This window comes from Toxorhynchites rutilus, chromosome 2 (genome assembly GCF_029784135.1).
Source record: "Toxorhynchites rutilus septentrionalis strain SRP chromosome 2, ASM2978413v1, whole genome shotgun sequence".
Taxonomy (NCBI): Eukaryota; Metazoa; Arthropoda; class Insecta; order Diptera; family Culicidae; genus Toxorhynchites; species Toxorhynchites rutilus.
Genome location: NC_073745.1, coordinates 299,145,093 through 299,160,070, shown reverse-complemented (window position 1 = coordinate 299,160,070; position 14,978 = coordinate 299,145,093). Strand labels below are relative to the sequence as shown.

The window sequence follows — 14,978 nt, the reverse complement described above, 5'->3', positions numbered from 1 at the left end:
ACTTTTCTCAGAATTTTATTGCACGTACAGCTAGTTAAACGTGTGAGTAATAAATATGCATCAAAAGAATCAATGTATTCAAAATATTTCATACCAAATAAATGGAAAGTATTGTCATGTAGCATTTGAACACTCAATTTTGTGATAGACTGTATAAAACAAAGATTTTTCTACATCGGTTCGTGACCGGGGATGAAAATTGGATATACTTGAAGAACACAAAGTGCAAATGATCAGATGTTGACCGCGACTAACCGGCCACATCGACATCAAGGCCAGTTGTTGTGTTGTGTTGTGTGTTTTCGGGGATCAGCGATGTGCGATCTGGCACGATCTTTTGACAACCGGTGAAACTGTTAAGAGTGAACATTACTAAAAACAACACAAACACAAGGCAACACAAAGTGATTTTTACTGATGAGAATGCCCCGTAACACAAGGGAAACGGTTGGGCATTTCTTCTTAAATGACATTAACGTTCCTAGGGGAACTTCGCCGTCTCAACGTAGTATTACTTGTGTCATTTTCTTTGGTACTTGAGATTTCTATACCAAATGACACGCCTTGAAAGCATTCTGAGTGGCAAGCTCTATAGAATACGCGTGCAAGACGGAGGAAATTTCTTCGATGAAAAATTCCCCCGACCAAAACGGGAACCAAACCTGAACCCCCGGCATGTTGGGCTATTCAATTGGGATCGACTACCGTGTCGATGTATGTATGTGTTGATATCGACACTGAGATCTTTAGTGAAGTTCGTAGTGTGGAAGAGTTAAAGTTAGAAAGTTAGAATGCCGGATCTCTATAGTAGCACGTCCGAAAAAGAACCGTTGGAGAGCCAGGGCAGAGGGTCCAGTTCATGGTTATTATGCTAAGAAAGAAATGGATAATCCCCTATATCAGGAATTCCCTCTGTAACCTTCTTAGGTTGAAAAATATATCGACCATTCGAGGAATATTAAAGGAGTTTCTCGGTTACTTTCTCAGGTTGCCAAAAATAATATCGGCCGAGAAAATTGGAAAAAAATGAAATGTAATACGAATGATGAATAAAAATATATCGTTCGAGCATTTTAAAAGAAGTTTTCCCAGCGATAAGCGCAAGAGATTCACTCTATATAGGCGATCATTCTGGCCACGAATATCATACTAACAATCTTTCCTTATCCCTGGTGACTGTAAGGACGTGGCCAGCGTCGTTGTCAACTATTCAAAGCTCGAATGACCGAAACATGCACAGTGAAAATGATTTGCTACTCCCAAGCGTCATTCAGTGTGTTCTTTGTGCAATTTCGCTGGTTCAGGTAAATCACGGAAAGCAACTACGAAGTGTACAGTCTACCCAAGCTCAAGCTGGTAGTTCGGATTTTGTTGCAGATCTGCTCACTTCTTGCATAGAGATTTTGAAGCTGTGACTTCATTCATGCAATGATAAAACCATTATACAATTATCTTCCTATTGCAATTGATATGTTTATCATCTTGTCACAAATGTGTGTTGTACGACGTGTACATGATACCACTACTTTGTGGGAGTTATCTGCAACCAAATCTTTGCGCATCACAATCCTTGTAGTCTGCGTTACATGTTCAAAATACAGGTCCGAATAAAAAATACTGGAACGTCATCACATCGAAAGAGTAATCGCTTAAAGTATTTCTTTTACTTTATTACTACCCTTATATATTACAAATAAATAAGTCGCAGCGTTTCTCTTTACAAAAAAGAACACCACGTACTATGGAGTAAGGCTACGCAGCTATCACTAATTCGGCTTAAATCTGTTCTTTTTCTGCTTTTTCTTGTCCGTCTTGACGCATCGCCCCCGGTAGCAAATCTCCGTTTCGTGCATAATTCCGTTCGAGGTAGACGTGGGAATGGCCATCGCATCCACGGCTTGTGGTGCCGCAACCGTCACCACCGGATCTGGTTGCGTTTCTTCCGCAGGCCCGCTGATGGTCGTGATGGCGACGTCTGTGGTTGTGGTGACAACAGCAGTTGTAGTGGTCGGTGCCAAAGCAGTCGTGGTCGTGGGCGTGGGTACCGTTGTCGTGCTGGCTGTCGTGGTGCTAGTGACACTTCCTTCAACTTCCGGTTCCAAGGTGCTAGTGCGTTCGAATGCATGATAACCCATCATCATCGGCCGATAGTGATCTTCGTCCTCGATCTCTTCCGTCTGGGGATCGTTATCGGCCATGGCAAACAAATCGGATATTTGTTTCTTTACGTCAGCAAAGATACCATGGCGGGTATCAAGTTCCGAGGCATCCGCGGCTGGGTAATCAGGAGTGTCGTAGAAGACCTGCTCTGTTGACATCGGTTCGTCGCTGTCTTGCTGAACCTCTAAGGTGGGAAGCGGTGTAGTGTTCTCTCGTTCAGTTGGCAGAACCGATGTAGTCTCGAGAACTGGCGTAGTTTCCACTATCGCTGCCGTTGTTGTCTCAGGCTGAATTGTTACATTTTCATCCTCACTTGGCGTTGGAATCGCTGTTGTCACTAGGTGCTGGGCAGGATCTTCTTCAATCACACTGCTTCCCTTCTGCACGTCATCAACGTTCTTACCCGGTGCACTAATTTTGTCGATGCTTTTCAGGGGTTCGAAGGTAGCCGAGTTGAAGTAGTGAGTTTTGATGTGTTGTGATTCAGCCGTTTCCAACGAATCGACAACATACCGGGATCGACCACGCTTGCGGAAATTGTTTCTGTTGATAGTGCCTTTTAGGGACTGTGGCGTTGAGGTTCGTTGTGGCTCTGTTACGGGTTTCTCCTCGGCAGGTAACTCATTATTTCCGGGTTCTTTGCTCTCGGTTTCATTCTTCTGGATGCTGTCGTCGATGAAGTCATTCACCACATCGTTTAGTAGCTCGGCGAAAGTGGGAGTACTGCTTGAATGAACCAAAAAAAAAAAGAATTAGATGACTTGGAATAGGAGGGAAAACTCATCTACAACCCCTTCTCCGAGCTCTCGTCCGCTTGTGGTGGTTCCTGACGCAAGGCTACTTCCTTCGTAAGAACTCCAGCAGGGGCAGAAGAGCCCGCCAAATTGGCGGACACCTTAATCAACTGCACGTCGTCTTCTTGCTGGACCAGTGCACTAGCTGTAACGATCTCCGGTTCCGGTTCGATTGACGATAGCTTCTCGTCGAAACTCCTGCTACGCGACTCGGCAACAGGCTGAAAAGAGTTTTGGGACAGCTTCGTGGACCATTGCGTCTCCTGGGGCTGAAGACTGAAACGGCTTCGTTCCCGAATGCGGAATCTTGGCGACAGAGTAGACTCGACCGCTTGCTGTTGGGTTTGCTGTTGCTGCGGGAAGAATGACAGATAGGGTTAGATGATTGTTAGAGGATTTTTGGGCCGATGGGTACTTCTTGTCTAGATCTGAATGTTGGTGACACTCTTCGGAGTTCCTTGTTCCGAGTGATCCCTCTGGCAACGGTAGGCTCTGGGGCATCGGTCGGGGCTGTGGATGTCGTGGTCGTCACCGGACGTCGGGTTCTTCCACGGAGTATATCCTGGCGATTTTTCGGACGCACCTGAAAATGACTCAGTTTTCATAGTTATAATTTTTGTGATATCAGCCTGAAACTTACGGTAAATGTTCCTTGCGTGGGCTGCTCGTCATCGCTGGTCATCGCAACTCGGCTGGCGTAAGTCGTCGTGGGTTGTGGGGTTGTGGTGTACAGAGGTCGGGCAGGACGTCTCGCAAACGCTGGCCGCCGCTGGGGTCCTCTGGTTGGTTCTGCAGTGACGCGCTCAGTCACCACTCGCTCGGTTGTGGTTGTTGTTCTTGGTGAGTATACCGGTTGTCTGTTTAGTGGTCTTCTCGGTTTTGGTGTGATTGCTACCTTCCGGAGTTCTTGTTCCTCCTCCTGGCGGTACGCTGGAGTTGTGAGGGGTTCCTCCTGTTTTATGGGTCTGCGTCTTTGAACATAGACAGGTTGTTCACGTTCACGCTGCACTTCTACAGGTTTGATGAATGATACTTCTCGCTGTGGTTCAACAGCATGGCTCACGGGTAAAACACGTACGGAGTCATCTTCCTGTTGTGCCGGGAAATATTGTTGTTCCTCTTGATGGGTGCTGGGAGGGACGATACTTGTCACCTCCGCCGGTTGGTACACTTGATGGACTTGTTGGACTTGGTGTTCAATGAACGCTGGTTCTCTCTTGGGAATTGGCACCTCCTCAGTTCTTGGTTCTTCTGGAAGCGGATCAGCTTCAGACGATAGGAATGGATACAGACGCTCGGTCTGTTCTTCGTAAATTTGCTGGTACGTAACCGGAATTGTGGTAGCAATGGTTGTGGAGACGATCGTCGTTGGCGGTTGGTTGGTAGTTGTCAATGGCATTGGACGAACAGCCGGATAGTTTTGCTTGAGAACATCTCGCTGGTAGTCAAGATTCTCTTCCTGCTTGGGGTTCCGGGGGGTTGTCTGCACCCGACTTCTGGTTCTTCCTCTGCTCGTAGATCTTTCGTCATTCGCGGGAACGTATCGTGAGCGGTTTCGATTGATCGTGGGAGCTCTGGTTGGGGTAGCTGAATCGGTCGATGACGAGGTAGTACCCGTTGGACGTCGACCACGGGTGCGTCTGGTGGTTGTTTCCGTCAGTTCAGCTTCGGCTGTGGGTGTTTCTTGGGTAGAAGATGTTCGGAGCGTTTGCTTTCTGAAGTAGCTCTTTGTTGTGGTAGTTATCTGTTCGTCCTTTTTGTTGGGCCATTCGTCCTCCATTAGGGAGTTTATCAGCCCGGGGAGATTGGCGCTGATCGGTGGTAACTCCGAGGGGATGCTGTAGGACTGGTCGGATGGTGGGGGATTCGCTTCGCTGGTGGTTTCGTAACGGGCTGGCTCTTGTGTTGTCACCACCTCCACCGGGTAGTGGGTCTCCCCGTCGGTGTTCGTTTCGTACTTGTATTTGTTGGTGTAGGAAGGCTCGGTGTATTGGTTGAGGAATGGTTCCTGGTTGCGCAGATCAACACTGTACGATGGCTGTGCCGTGCGGGAGTTATGGACAAATCTTGGAGGATCTTTTTCGTACAATTTACTTTTTTCCACGAAAGATCTGAAGAATGGATCCTCGGTGGTTTCAGGAGCAGCAGTTGTGGTGGTGGTTGTTGTAGTTGTTACCGTCGTTGGAGGTGTGGTTCTAGTCGTCGTTGTGTCGACGGTCGGAACGTAGTAAGTGCTTACATATTTCTGCTTGGGCTGTTCATCGTTGGTGGTGAAGTAATTATTACGGAAAACCTGTTGTCCTCTAGGGGAACTGTTGGTCAGAACGGTTGTTTTTGGCGATTGTTCGTGGTTGTCGTGCTGGAAGAAGTCCAGGAAAGCATTTTCGATCACAGATTTTGGAGGTTGTGTGGTTTGGGGTCTGACAGAGTCCACCAATTTGAAGTTGTGAACAAAGCGGTCCTCGTCGGGGCTCTGCCGAACAGGGGTGGCTATTTCAGTGGGATCGTCTTCCTCTTCTTCAGCATACTGTGGTATGACTGTGGATGGAGTGTACGGGCGGCGGCTGCGGAAGTTTTCCTCCTTGTAGTATGACTTTATGCGGGTATCTTCCAGACGAGAGCTATGTGTCTTCTCGGTTGTTGTTGTGGTAGACCTTGGGGTAGTGTAGACGGCCGTTTGGTCTGTCTCTTCGGAGAACACAGGGATCTTCTGCTCCGGGATTGGCTTGAACTCAAACGGTTTGTACGTTTTGAGGCTGTAGTTCGGTGTCGGACTTGGGGTTGTCGGTTTTCTAGTTTTCGCAACATTGAAGTACTCTTCATTCACTATGTGACGACTGGGTAGGTTATTGATGCTGTTGAACGCGGCTTGGCTGAAGAGCGCGCGCTCAGTTTGCGGCTGACGGTAGCTCTCCTGGGGAGGCTGTGTACTTCCCCGGCTGTAGTTGATTCGTTCGGTGGTAGTTTTGAACGTTGGCGATGAGTAGTGGTCCGTTTCGTATTGAGGCTTACTGGCAGGAAGAGTGACCGGTGCCTTTGTGGTACCTTCGGTGAATTTCAAAGTAGCTGGTTGGTAGTATTCGATGTTCTCCGGTTGGCGGTAATAATTGGTCGAGTGACTAGGTGCTGTCGCTTGCTGCACTATCACGGAGCCAACGTGGGGAGACGGCAGAGGGATTTTGTTGAATCCATTTGGAGTTTTGTAGCTCAGTGGGGCTACGAAGAATGGCAGATCATCAGACTTTCCATCGGCTCCCTTGTGTTCAACGTTGGAAAGGTATGGCAAGTCGAATTTGGAGTAGCCTTTGGGTGGTGCCAGACCCGAAGGGCCGATGAATATTTTGGGTAGATTCTTGCTGAGACTATCCAACACACTGATTTGGTTGAGATTTTTCAGATTAATCAGAGCGTCGTTGGTGGTGAGCTTGGACTGTCTATCGTCCTGGTACATGAACATGGCCAGCGGGGGTTGGTTGGGTTTGAGCTTTGCAGATATGGACGCTTTCGTGGTAGCTCTGGTAGTATATGGGGTGCTGGTCGTTTTTGGTTTTTGCGTAGTGGTCGCCGCGGTGTAGAAGTCATTGATGAGCGACGCACTGACGGGTTGAGGCAGAGCATTGAAACGATTGCTGGTCTGGGTAGATTTCTGGTTGTATAGAGTTTCCACGGGGACGTACAGTAGCTGCACTTCTTCCTGAGAGACCCCAGCATTGGGTTGTGCTTGCAATGGCAATTGACTCTGACTCGAAGGCACCGCAGATTGAGGGAATTTATCGGCCTGATGTTGTGACAGAGGTGGGAAAGAGAAGGACTGTTGCTGTGGTTGTTGTGGCTCTAAGACCGACTGTGGCTTCTCCTGGATGAGCTCATCTTTCGTAAGGGGAGAATTGAACTGTGGAACCGGGTGTCTCTGGATGGATTGTACGGCTCCAAAGGGCGACTGCAGGAATGACTGATGGTTTCCGAAGGGCTGATTGAAGCCCGGATCGAAATCCTGCTGGAGAGGTTGAGCCGCTGGTTGTGGCGAGAACACCAATCGACTGGACTGTGGTGGAAACTGTTGGTTCACAAAGCTAAATTGGTGGTGCTGAGGTTGGGCATTGCTATCGGCACCATCCAGGTAGGACGGTCCATTGTTGAAGTAATTCAGAACCTTTGCACCGGCTTGTCGATCTCCATGTCGACAGGTTGGGCAAGCTTGGCCCAGAGGAACCCAATCGTTGCCCGGAACATTCGCATACTCGGTCAACTGACGAGACCATCGTTCGCCAGCCTGAAGGAAGGATAAATTAAGCACCAAGGCGAACACTGGATACCAGTATCTTTTGGCGACATCTATCGCCATTCTCTTCCGCGATTGTTCCCTGTAATCAAGAGAGAGAGAAAAGCGTTAATCATTACGAAGTTTTACTTTATCTATTTTTGCTAACTATGCACGTTTTACGTTCAGCTTCAACATAATTCATGTTCAATAGAGCGTGTCATTTTTTTCTTTTTCTATAGTTGAGTTTTGCTCGTTTTGTTTTTCTCTGCAAAACCTTTACTTTCAACCTAACGGAGGCGCAAGCATGTGCATACATCGGTTTTCACCGAGATTTCCTTACTTAAAACTGCCATGAGTAGATCATGAAAAATGAAAATGCACATAATTAAATACGTTCAATGGTTCGCTCAGCTTTTTTTCTCGACCGATCGTTACGTGTATCGCAAATCATTTTTGCCAAGCTATCTATCTAACCCCCCGTCCACTCCCGAATGAAGGAACACGTCGGATCGGAAGGAAGGTATTTGGTGGAAATATTTGACCGTTCGAAAGGGACTTTCATTCGCAAACTCGCCAAGAGCGGCGGGTAGGCTCGAGCAGGCACTGAATTTATCACGCTACCAGTAACAATTGATTGTCTTACTGCAAACTGAACGGGGAAAATGAGAAAAAACACCTCCACCTACCACCATTTGAGATATGGCCAAGATCCGGTTTCGATTATTGGTCATGCCGCCATCAAGTCTCGTGAGGAGCGAGAGGTTGGAGAAGAATGCGGGAGTGAAAGTGCTTTTCTGTGGCAAATCATAACAGTGGAGCAGTTGATGTTGGGGCAGGTGTGGGTTGTTCGGATAATTTGATTGAGGCTTGAAGATAGTGATCAGCCAATAAGTATTTTGTTCTTAGCTTCACTAGCAGTGAGCGTAAAATCAATGATTTACTTTAAATTAATTTCTGCTGAGTGAATGGCTTTTCGATGTGGAAAATTGGTAGGTTGGTTGAGTATAATTCGTGCTGATTTAATTTGTTAGATAGAATAAAGTGTTCAGTAATGTTGAGAATGTGATGGGACTGCAATTGCGGTTTGTTGGAAAAAGGTCGCATTCAAACTTTGAAGTCATTGCACTTAAATTCTATGTAATCGTCAAAAAGTGATTTTTTCCTCGATGGTTTTGGATTGCAATGACGAACATATTATTTACGCTCACTTCTATTATGGTGTATGTAGATTTTACTGAATAATAAGAGCTGGTCGGATTGGCAATGAATTTTTGCTAAATATAGACCGACAGGAAGCATGCAAGCGGTGGCAATCGTTATACGGACGTGGCAGCGACGACGAAGAAGATGGCGGCGAAACATAAGCGGAATCCTAACCTCTCCTCCCGGGACATCACTGGCAAGCTCAATGTCTCCCATACTACTGTGCAGTGAGCTAAGAAGCGTGCTGGGTTGTTGACGTTTAAGAAGATGAAGCTGGCGAATCGAGCTTACGAACAAAACACGTCGGCAAAGCAGCGGTCCTGAAAGCTTTATATGAATCTGCTCGCAAAGGTCGACTGTGTCGTCATGGACGACGAAACTTATGTGAAGGCGGATTTCAAGCAGCTTCCGGGACAGGAGTTTTAGCCCGCATCAGGGAAAGGGAAGGTGGCCGAAATTTCCAAAACCATCAAACTATCGGAGTTCCTGAAAAAATACTTCGTCTGACAGGCCATAGGCACTTGTGGTCTAAAAAGCGGCATTTTCATCACTACGGGAATCACCAATCGATAGATCTACGTCCAGGAGTGCCTGGAAAAGCGCCTGCTACTATTCCTAAAACAACATAATAGTTCTGACCGGACTTGGCGAGCTGCCACTAAGGGAAAAAGGCAATCGAGTGGTATGATGCGAACAAAGTGGTTGTGGTCCCCTCCTAACAGCCCAGAACTCCGTCCTATCGAACAATATTGGGTCTTGCTTGAACGGAATCTCAAAAAAAAAAAAAAAAAACTAATAAATCCATGGAAAACGAGCAGCAGTTTAAGTTTGCCTGGCGTTCCAGTCTTTAATGTGGTTGATTGTAATTTTTGTGGGTCCAAAACTTCTGTTTCAATAAAAAGACAAAATGCACATACCACTATGCAATGCCACCAACACTTATAAATCACATGTGCAGCCAGGATTGCCAACTATAATTTGAAAAAATCAGGAAGAATGGAAATTAAAATCAGGATAAATCAGGATAGCTCATATTAGGTTGTCCGGATAGTTAATATCAATTTTTGCGATGGAAAAAACATCATTTTCAATCAAAGCATTATAATTCAATTTTATATCCCTAGTTCTGTTTCACAAACTTTCGCCATCTTTCACACAGCTTAAATATTCCATTCTCCCAGAACATGTTTGATTTACATAGCTAAACCATTAAATTAACATGATTTTTATGACAAACGCTTGGCGCGCTGCAGTTTGTTTATTGTGTCCTTCGTGCATAGCAGAAATAAAGTTTCTCTGTGTTGAACGTGTTGAGATGAACACTTTTAAAATGCCCAAAAAAGGCAATATTCTGAAGAAAGCCTTAATTATGAATGGATCAATATGATGACAGTAAACTCAAACAATGATAAATGTAACATCTACTTGAAAATTCGATTTTTTTCATTCAAAAATGGTGATTCCTAAAACCGATCAAATCATGATCATTTTTTTGGACAAATCATGATAATAATTTCAACGCCTTATGGTATTATTAGCAACTAGAGACTTGGGGCTTTCCAACAAACCCAAACTCGTATCGATTATCTGTGATTTTCATGAAGAAAAAACTATTTGCATTTACTAGTTTACTAGTCTACACCCTAAATCGGACAAACCAAGAGCATTTACCTTAATACTTAATCCTGCCAAAATCCCACCAGAAACAGAGTATATCTTTCTTTGGGCGAAAACCGGATATGTAAAAGAATTAATAAGCATGGTATAAATCCTCGCATAAGCGGAAATTCTAGTGTTTCGCCTGACCATTTCATCGTTTATATTTTTTCCAAAAAACTACAGGCAATTGCAGAGAAATCAATATTCAACTTTTCACTGAATCCATCGTCTATGCTTTGGAATGAATTTTTACTCGACAAATGAGAAAAGCATATCAGCAGTGGAAGACTTGTTGATTTTTCGACGTAGAACTACGTCTTTCATTAGGGGGTTTAATCAGAAAACAGGTCACGTTTTTATGAAATAAAGTTAACGTTAATAACTATTTTTGCCGCGAACGGATTTTGGCGATTTACATACTAAACGAATCGGAAATTCCGTAAGATTTGTTTAATATGCCATACATTAGAATCCCCTGGTTAGTAAATGGTTAAAATTCATGAAAACTTTAAGTGTTTCTATTTTCCCATACATTTGTTCTGTCCATTTGAGTGCTTTCCCGAACAGAGCTATCAATAACGAGCAACTTATCGACGACCAACGGAGGGGAAATCGTAGGATTTAAAGTCTCCGTGAACAAAGCAAAAGAAGAAGAATGAAGGGGAATACTTGCCTTCAGCGTTGCCAATGTTCCAGTTTAAACTGAATTTTTCCAGTTTTTTTTTTCTTTGATCCAGTCAAACAGTTAAACCTTTAAATCTTCCAGTTTTTTTTTTCAAATATTGTCCAGTTTTATCCAGTTTTTTTATATTGTGCTTCAGTTTCACCAATTTTATGTGAAATAAATTCACAATGTATAAATATTATCCCTCCCTCATCCTTTCTATTCCTTAACCAATTTGTTTTTTTGAAATTATTCGTTCGATCGATCAAAGGGGTATTTGCCTTGGATCGATATTTCTTTTCTTACACACTCTCAGTGTTATTTTCCTCCTGCTTACACTTCCGAATTCAATACGATTAGTGCACAGAGCTTGTGGTGTCTACCCAAGCAGCAACGTTCTAGGTTTATATACATATTATATGTTCTAGGTCCTCCAAAACATGCTGAAGTTCAGACCAATTGATCTACCATTTCAACAACGACTGGTGCAATGTTCATAGCAAGAAATCTAACCCTAAATGATTCATAGAGCCTGTGTGCTCTGCTGACTTTGAGTTCATATAAGCATTATATGTTATAGGTCCTCCAATTCATTCTGAAGTTTAGAAGATCATAGGATCAATGTGCTCCATTGACTTCAATTGATATGAATATTAAACCCAAGTAATCTCGCTTCCGTTTACATCCGTTTACATCAATCGACCCTTCAACGAAATGAAAATCCAAAAATCTCATGTGTCACAACATGCGGCAAAGATTATTTTTAGGTAACCTAAAAAGGAAAACCTGTAAAATTAATTAGACCGGCTGTATCTTCCTCAATCGAAATCCATTCCATCCAATCCAAAAGAGCTTCTCACAATTAAAACCTGAGAAGGTATCCGAGAGAACTTCTCTAAAATCAATCGTCCCGGCAATACGTTATTCATGGCTTTATAGTAGTCCATTCGCGACGGCGGAGAGTTATCTTTGGGAAACATGAAAAGATAACCGGAAGAATTCTAAAATCAATCGGACCGGCGTTATATTCCGTTATTCAACTATATTGAATTTCCATCTCAAAGGGACATAGTTATCTTTCTGAGAAGCCGAGAGGACTCCTCTAGAAACAATCATCCCGGAGCTATGTTCTAGCTTTATAGAAATTAAATCGCGACGGAGGAGAGTTATCTTCAGGTAACCTGAGAAGATTACCGAGAGAAATCCTCTGAAACCAATAGAAATTCCTCGAATATTGCTCCACAGTAATGTTCGAGTGGTGGGAAACGTTATTTTGATCTGCTCGAATGGTTAATTAATGGTTCATTTCGCTATTCATGAGCTACATGTAAATATTACACGAAGCTTCGAAGTAAGGTCTATTTCTCATATCTATTTCTGGAATAGATAAAAAATATGTTTTGAATAACTCAAAGCAGAACTTCTCAAAATAAAATGATTTTTCAGGATCCAGTTTTCTTCCAGTTTTTTTAGGAGCCATCTTCCAGTTTTTTGAAAAATATTATTGGCAACTCTGCTTGCCTAGAGTATAAACAGTGGATCTCGCTGAGGCAAACTTTCATTCGGCATCGGACTGTTGAGTAATCCAGTTCATTTTGCTTTCGCTGCGCTTCGATCTAAGAGTGGACCCCACCAGTGGTAATCCAACTTGGAAATCGTCGTTTGATTTTTCTGTTCGTTTTTCACGTTATTCGTATCGTGTGTTCTTCTTTCCGCGTCATAAATTGGACGCTTCGCGTAGTGCGCGATGAGCGAGAAGAAGAGGAAGGCAGGCTCGAGCCCTGCAAAAAACGAACGCATTGCCAGGGGCAATAAAATTACGAGGTAAGCGTCATCTAATGATGCACGCGGTGATGGTGCAGTGAAAAGCGCTCGAAGCAGGCGAAGGCAACCTTAACTCCTGCAGGCGAAGCAGGAGTTAAGGTTGTGCATCAAAAAATTATTTAGGAATACCAAGCATCTTGAATGTCTTACTGGAATGTTATAAGTTATTTGGGTTCGCGTGCCAGTCGCAAAACTACCTTCAACTAGGATTGCATTTGCGCTAATATTGATCATAATGAAGCATTGCTACTGTTTTCGAGGTTGTTATTAACAAAAAGAGTTTATTTCTCTTGTTTAGTCATCATCTGTATGCATGCTATGGTGAACGCTTGTTTGGCGCTTGGTTTACGCTTAGTTTGTACGAACGATATCTAGAGGTGCGATTCCTTTGAGGCAATACTAAATAACATGTAGCATGATATTTGATAATTGCAAGTGTTGTCATTGTTGTTGTTTACATGCGGTGCCAAAGATATATTGATGTAGTTATGAGATATGGAATAATGGTGCTGCTGCAACATGTATATAATCGACTGTAGCCGAGTCTATGTCAATTTCGAAAAAGGCCACCGGAATAACCTTCGAGGTAAATTTTCAATGCATTGACATGAAATAAATTGCGACATACGATTGTTTTGCGAGGGCAAGAATGAATCATCAATCAATTATCGTCAACTGATTCTACAATAAAAAAATCAATTCAGAGATTATTCTACTAAGCAGTTGTTTCTAAAATTTCACAGCATTATAGAATAATATCCGAAGGTATAAACAAGCGACTTATATAAAATAACAGCGTAGTTCTACGTCAACAATACGGTCGTATCTTGGACACAACCTCCTATAATTTTTCTATTTTTTATGATATTTAGTACGGTTATAGATATATTTACCATAGTCCCATCATTAAAGTTGATTCTACTTTGAACCAGACGAACAAATTACATATAAAATATTTTTATATTGACTGTGGATTCAAACATTTTCTCTTGAATAATTTTACACTATGAAACGTATTCCTCAAACTTAATCTCGTTGTCATTTCATAGATTCGTCAGACAATCTGGTTTCATTTGTTTTTCAAAACCACAAAAGAATTGAGGGTAGATGTAAAAAAAAGTTAAGTACAGCTTTGCGTCTAGAGAATTTAACTTAATGTAAGATACATACAAGTGCGAACCGGAGAATTATCATGACAGAAAACTTTAACATGGAAACCAGTATATTTATTACGAATAATGTAAAGGGTACAAAAATCAGGAAAAATCAGGATCATTTAAGAAAAATCAGTATAAATTGAGATTTCGTCAGGATATCAGGGAGCGTTCTGAAAAGTCTGGGAAATCCTGAAAAATCAGGAAGGTTGGCATATCTGTGTGCAGCGCTTTGCCTTATAATCATTACGCCTCTCTGTGAGACAAAGGTACTTCAAGAGCAATTCATTGGTAAAATTTTCTATTAGAGGTTTAAAAATCAACTTGAAACGGTGAAACGTAAATTCTAAATTAAAACAGGAAAATCTAATGAAAAATGGGTGGGTTATATCTATGATATAACCGCAAGGTATGAGGTGGGACTATCTTAGTTTAGCAATCATTTGTTTGTTTTGATTTAATTTTTGATTGAATGAAGCAATTTTCGAATTCAATTGAATTCAATATATTTGCTTTGTGAGTAAAAAGATTTTATGATGCCACGTGGGGCCAATTCATGCATGTGGATAAATTATGTTCTTCGTTACAAGTAAATTTAAAGACAGTCCATTTACGTTTGGTATGATGACATCTTGGTTTCGAAGTCTGTGTTAGACAAACACATTTCAGTCGGAACAAAAATGCCCCCGATTTGCATGTATTTGCAATTCCGAGTTCCCCAGACACCTTCGTTTAGAAGTCTGTAATAGGTAAACACATTGCAGCCGGAATAAAAATATCCCCGAATTGCATGTATTTGTAATGCCAATTTCCCCACGCTCCTTGGATTTGGAGTCTGTCTTAGAGAAACAAATTTCAGTCAGAAGAACAATACACCCGACGAATCGCATGAATTGGCAATGCCAATTTCCCCAGACATCTTGGTTTTGAAGTTTGTGTTGGGGAAACACATTTCAGCCGGAACAAAAATGCCCCCGACTTGCATGTATTTGCAATATTAATTTCCCCACGCTTCATGGATTCAAAGTCTGTGTTAGGAAAACACATTTCAGTCGGAATAAAAATGCTCCCGACTTTCAACATTTTATTAATTGTGATAGAAGCGTAGAAATATTCCGTATCAATTGATGCAAACATCTTTCCGATCCAGTAAGAAATGTTCGAGTTATAAGCATTTGGAATCTTTCATTTTTTCCTGCATGTTCTGTGTTCATGTTTTCATTTTACCCCCCATATACTCCGGTTAGACGTAGTCC

The 14,978-nt window shown here is 42.8% G+C and overlaps 1 protein-coding gene across 1 annotated transcript in view; it reads right to left on the bottom strand.

Moving 5' to 3' along the window:
- Positions 1 to 1,649: 1,649 nt before the first annotated feature.
- LOC129769368 (mucin-2) overlaps positions 1,650 to 14,978 on the bottom strand; it is a 51,593-nt gene continuing 38,264 nt past the window's right edge. The window contains exons 2-5 of the mRNA XM_055771598.1: positions 3,595 to 7,318; positions 3,370 to 3,537; positions 2,952 to 3,307; positions 1,650 to 2,883 (exon numbers count right to left, since the gene is read on the bottom strand). Coding sequence (XP_055627573.1) covers positions 1,767 to 2,883; positions 2,952 to 3,307; positions 3,370 to 3,537; positions 3,595 to 7,299 — 5,346 coding nt within the window. The 5' untranslated portion in view covers positions 7,300 to 7,318 and the 3' untranslated portion in view covers positions 1,650 to 1,766. The remainder of the gene's footprint in view (positions 2,884 to 2,951; positions 3,308 to 3,369; positions 3,538 to 3,594; positions 7,319 to 14,978) is intronic.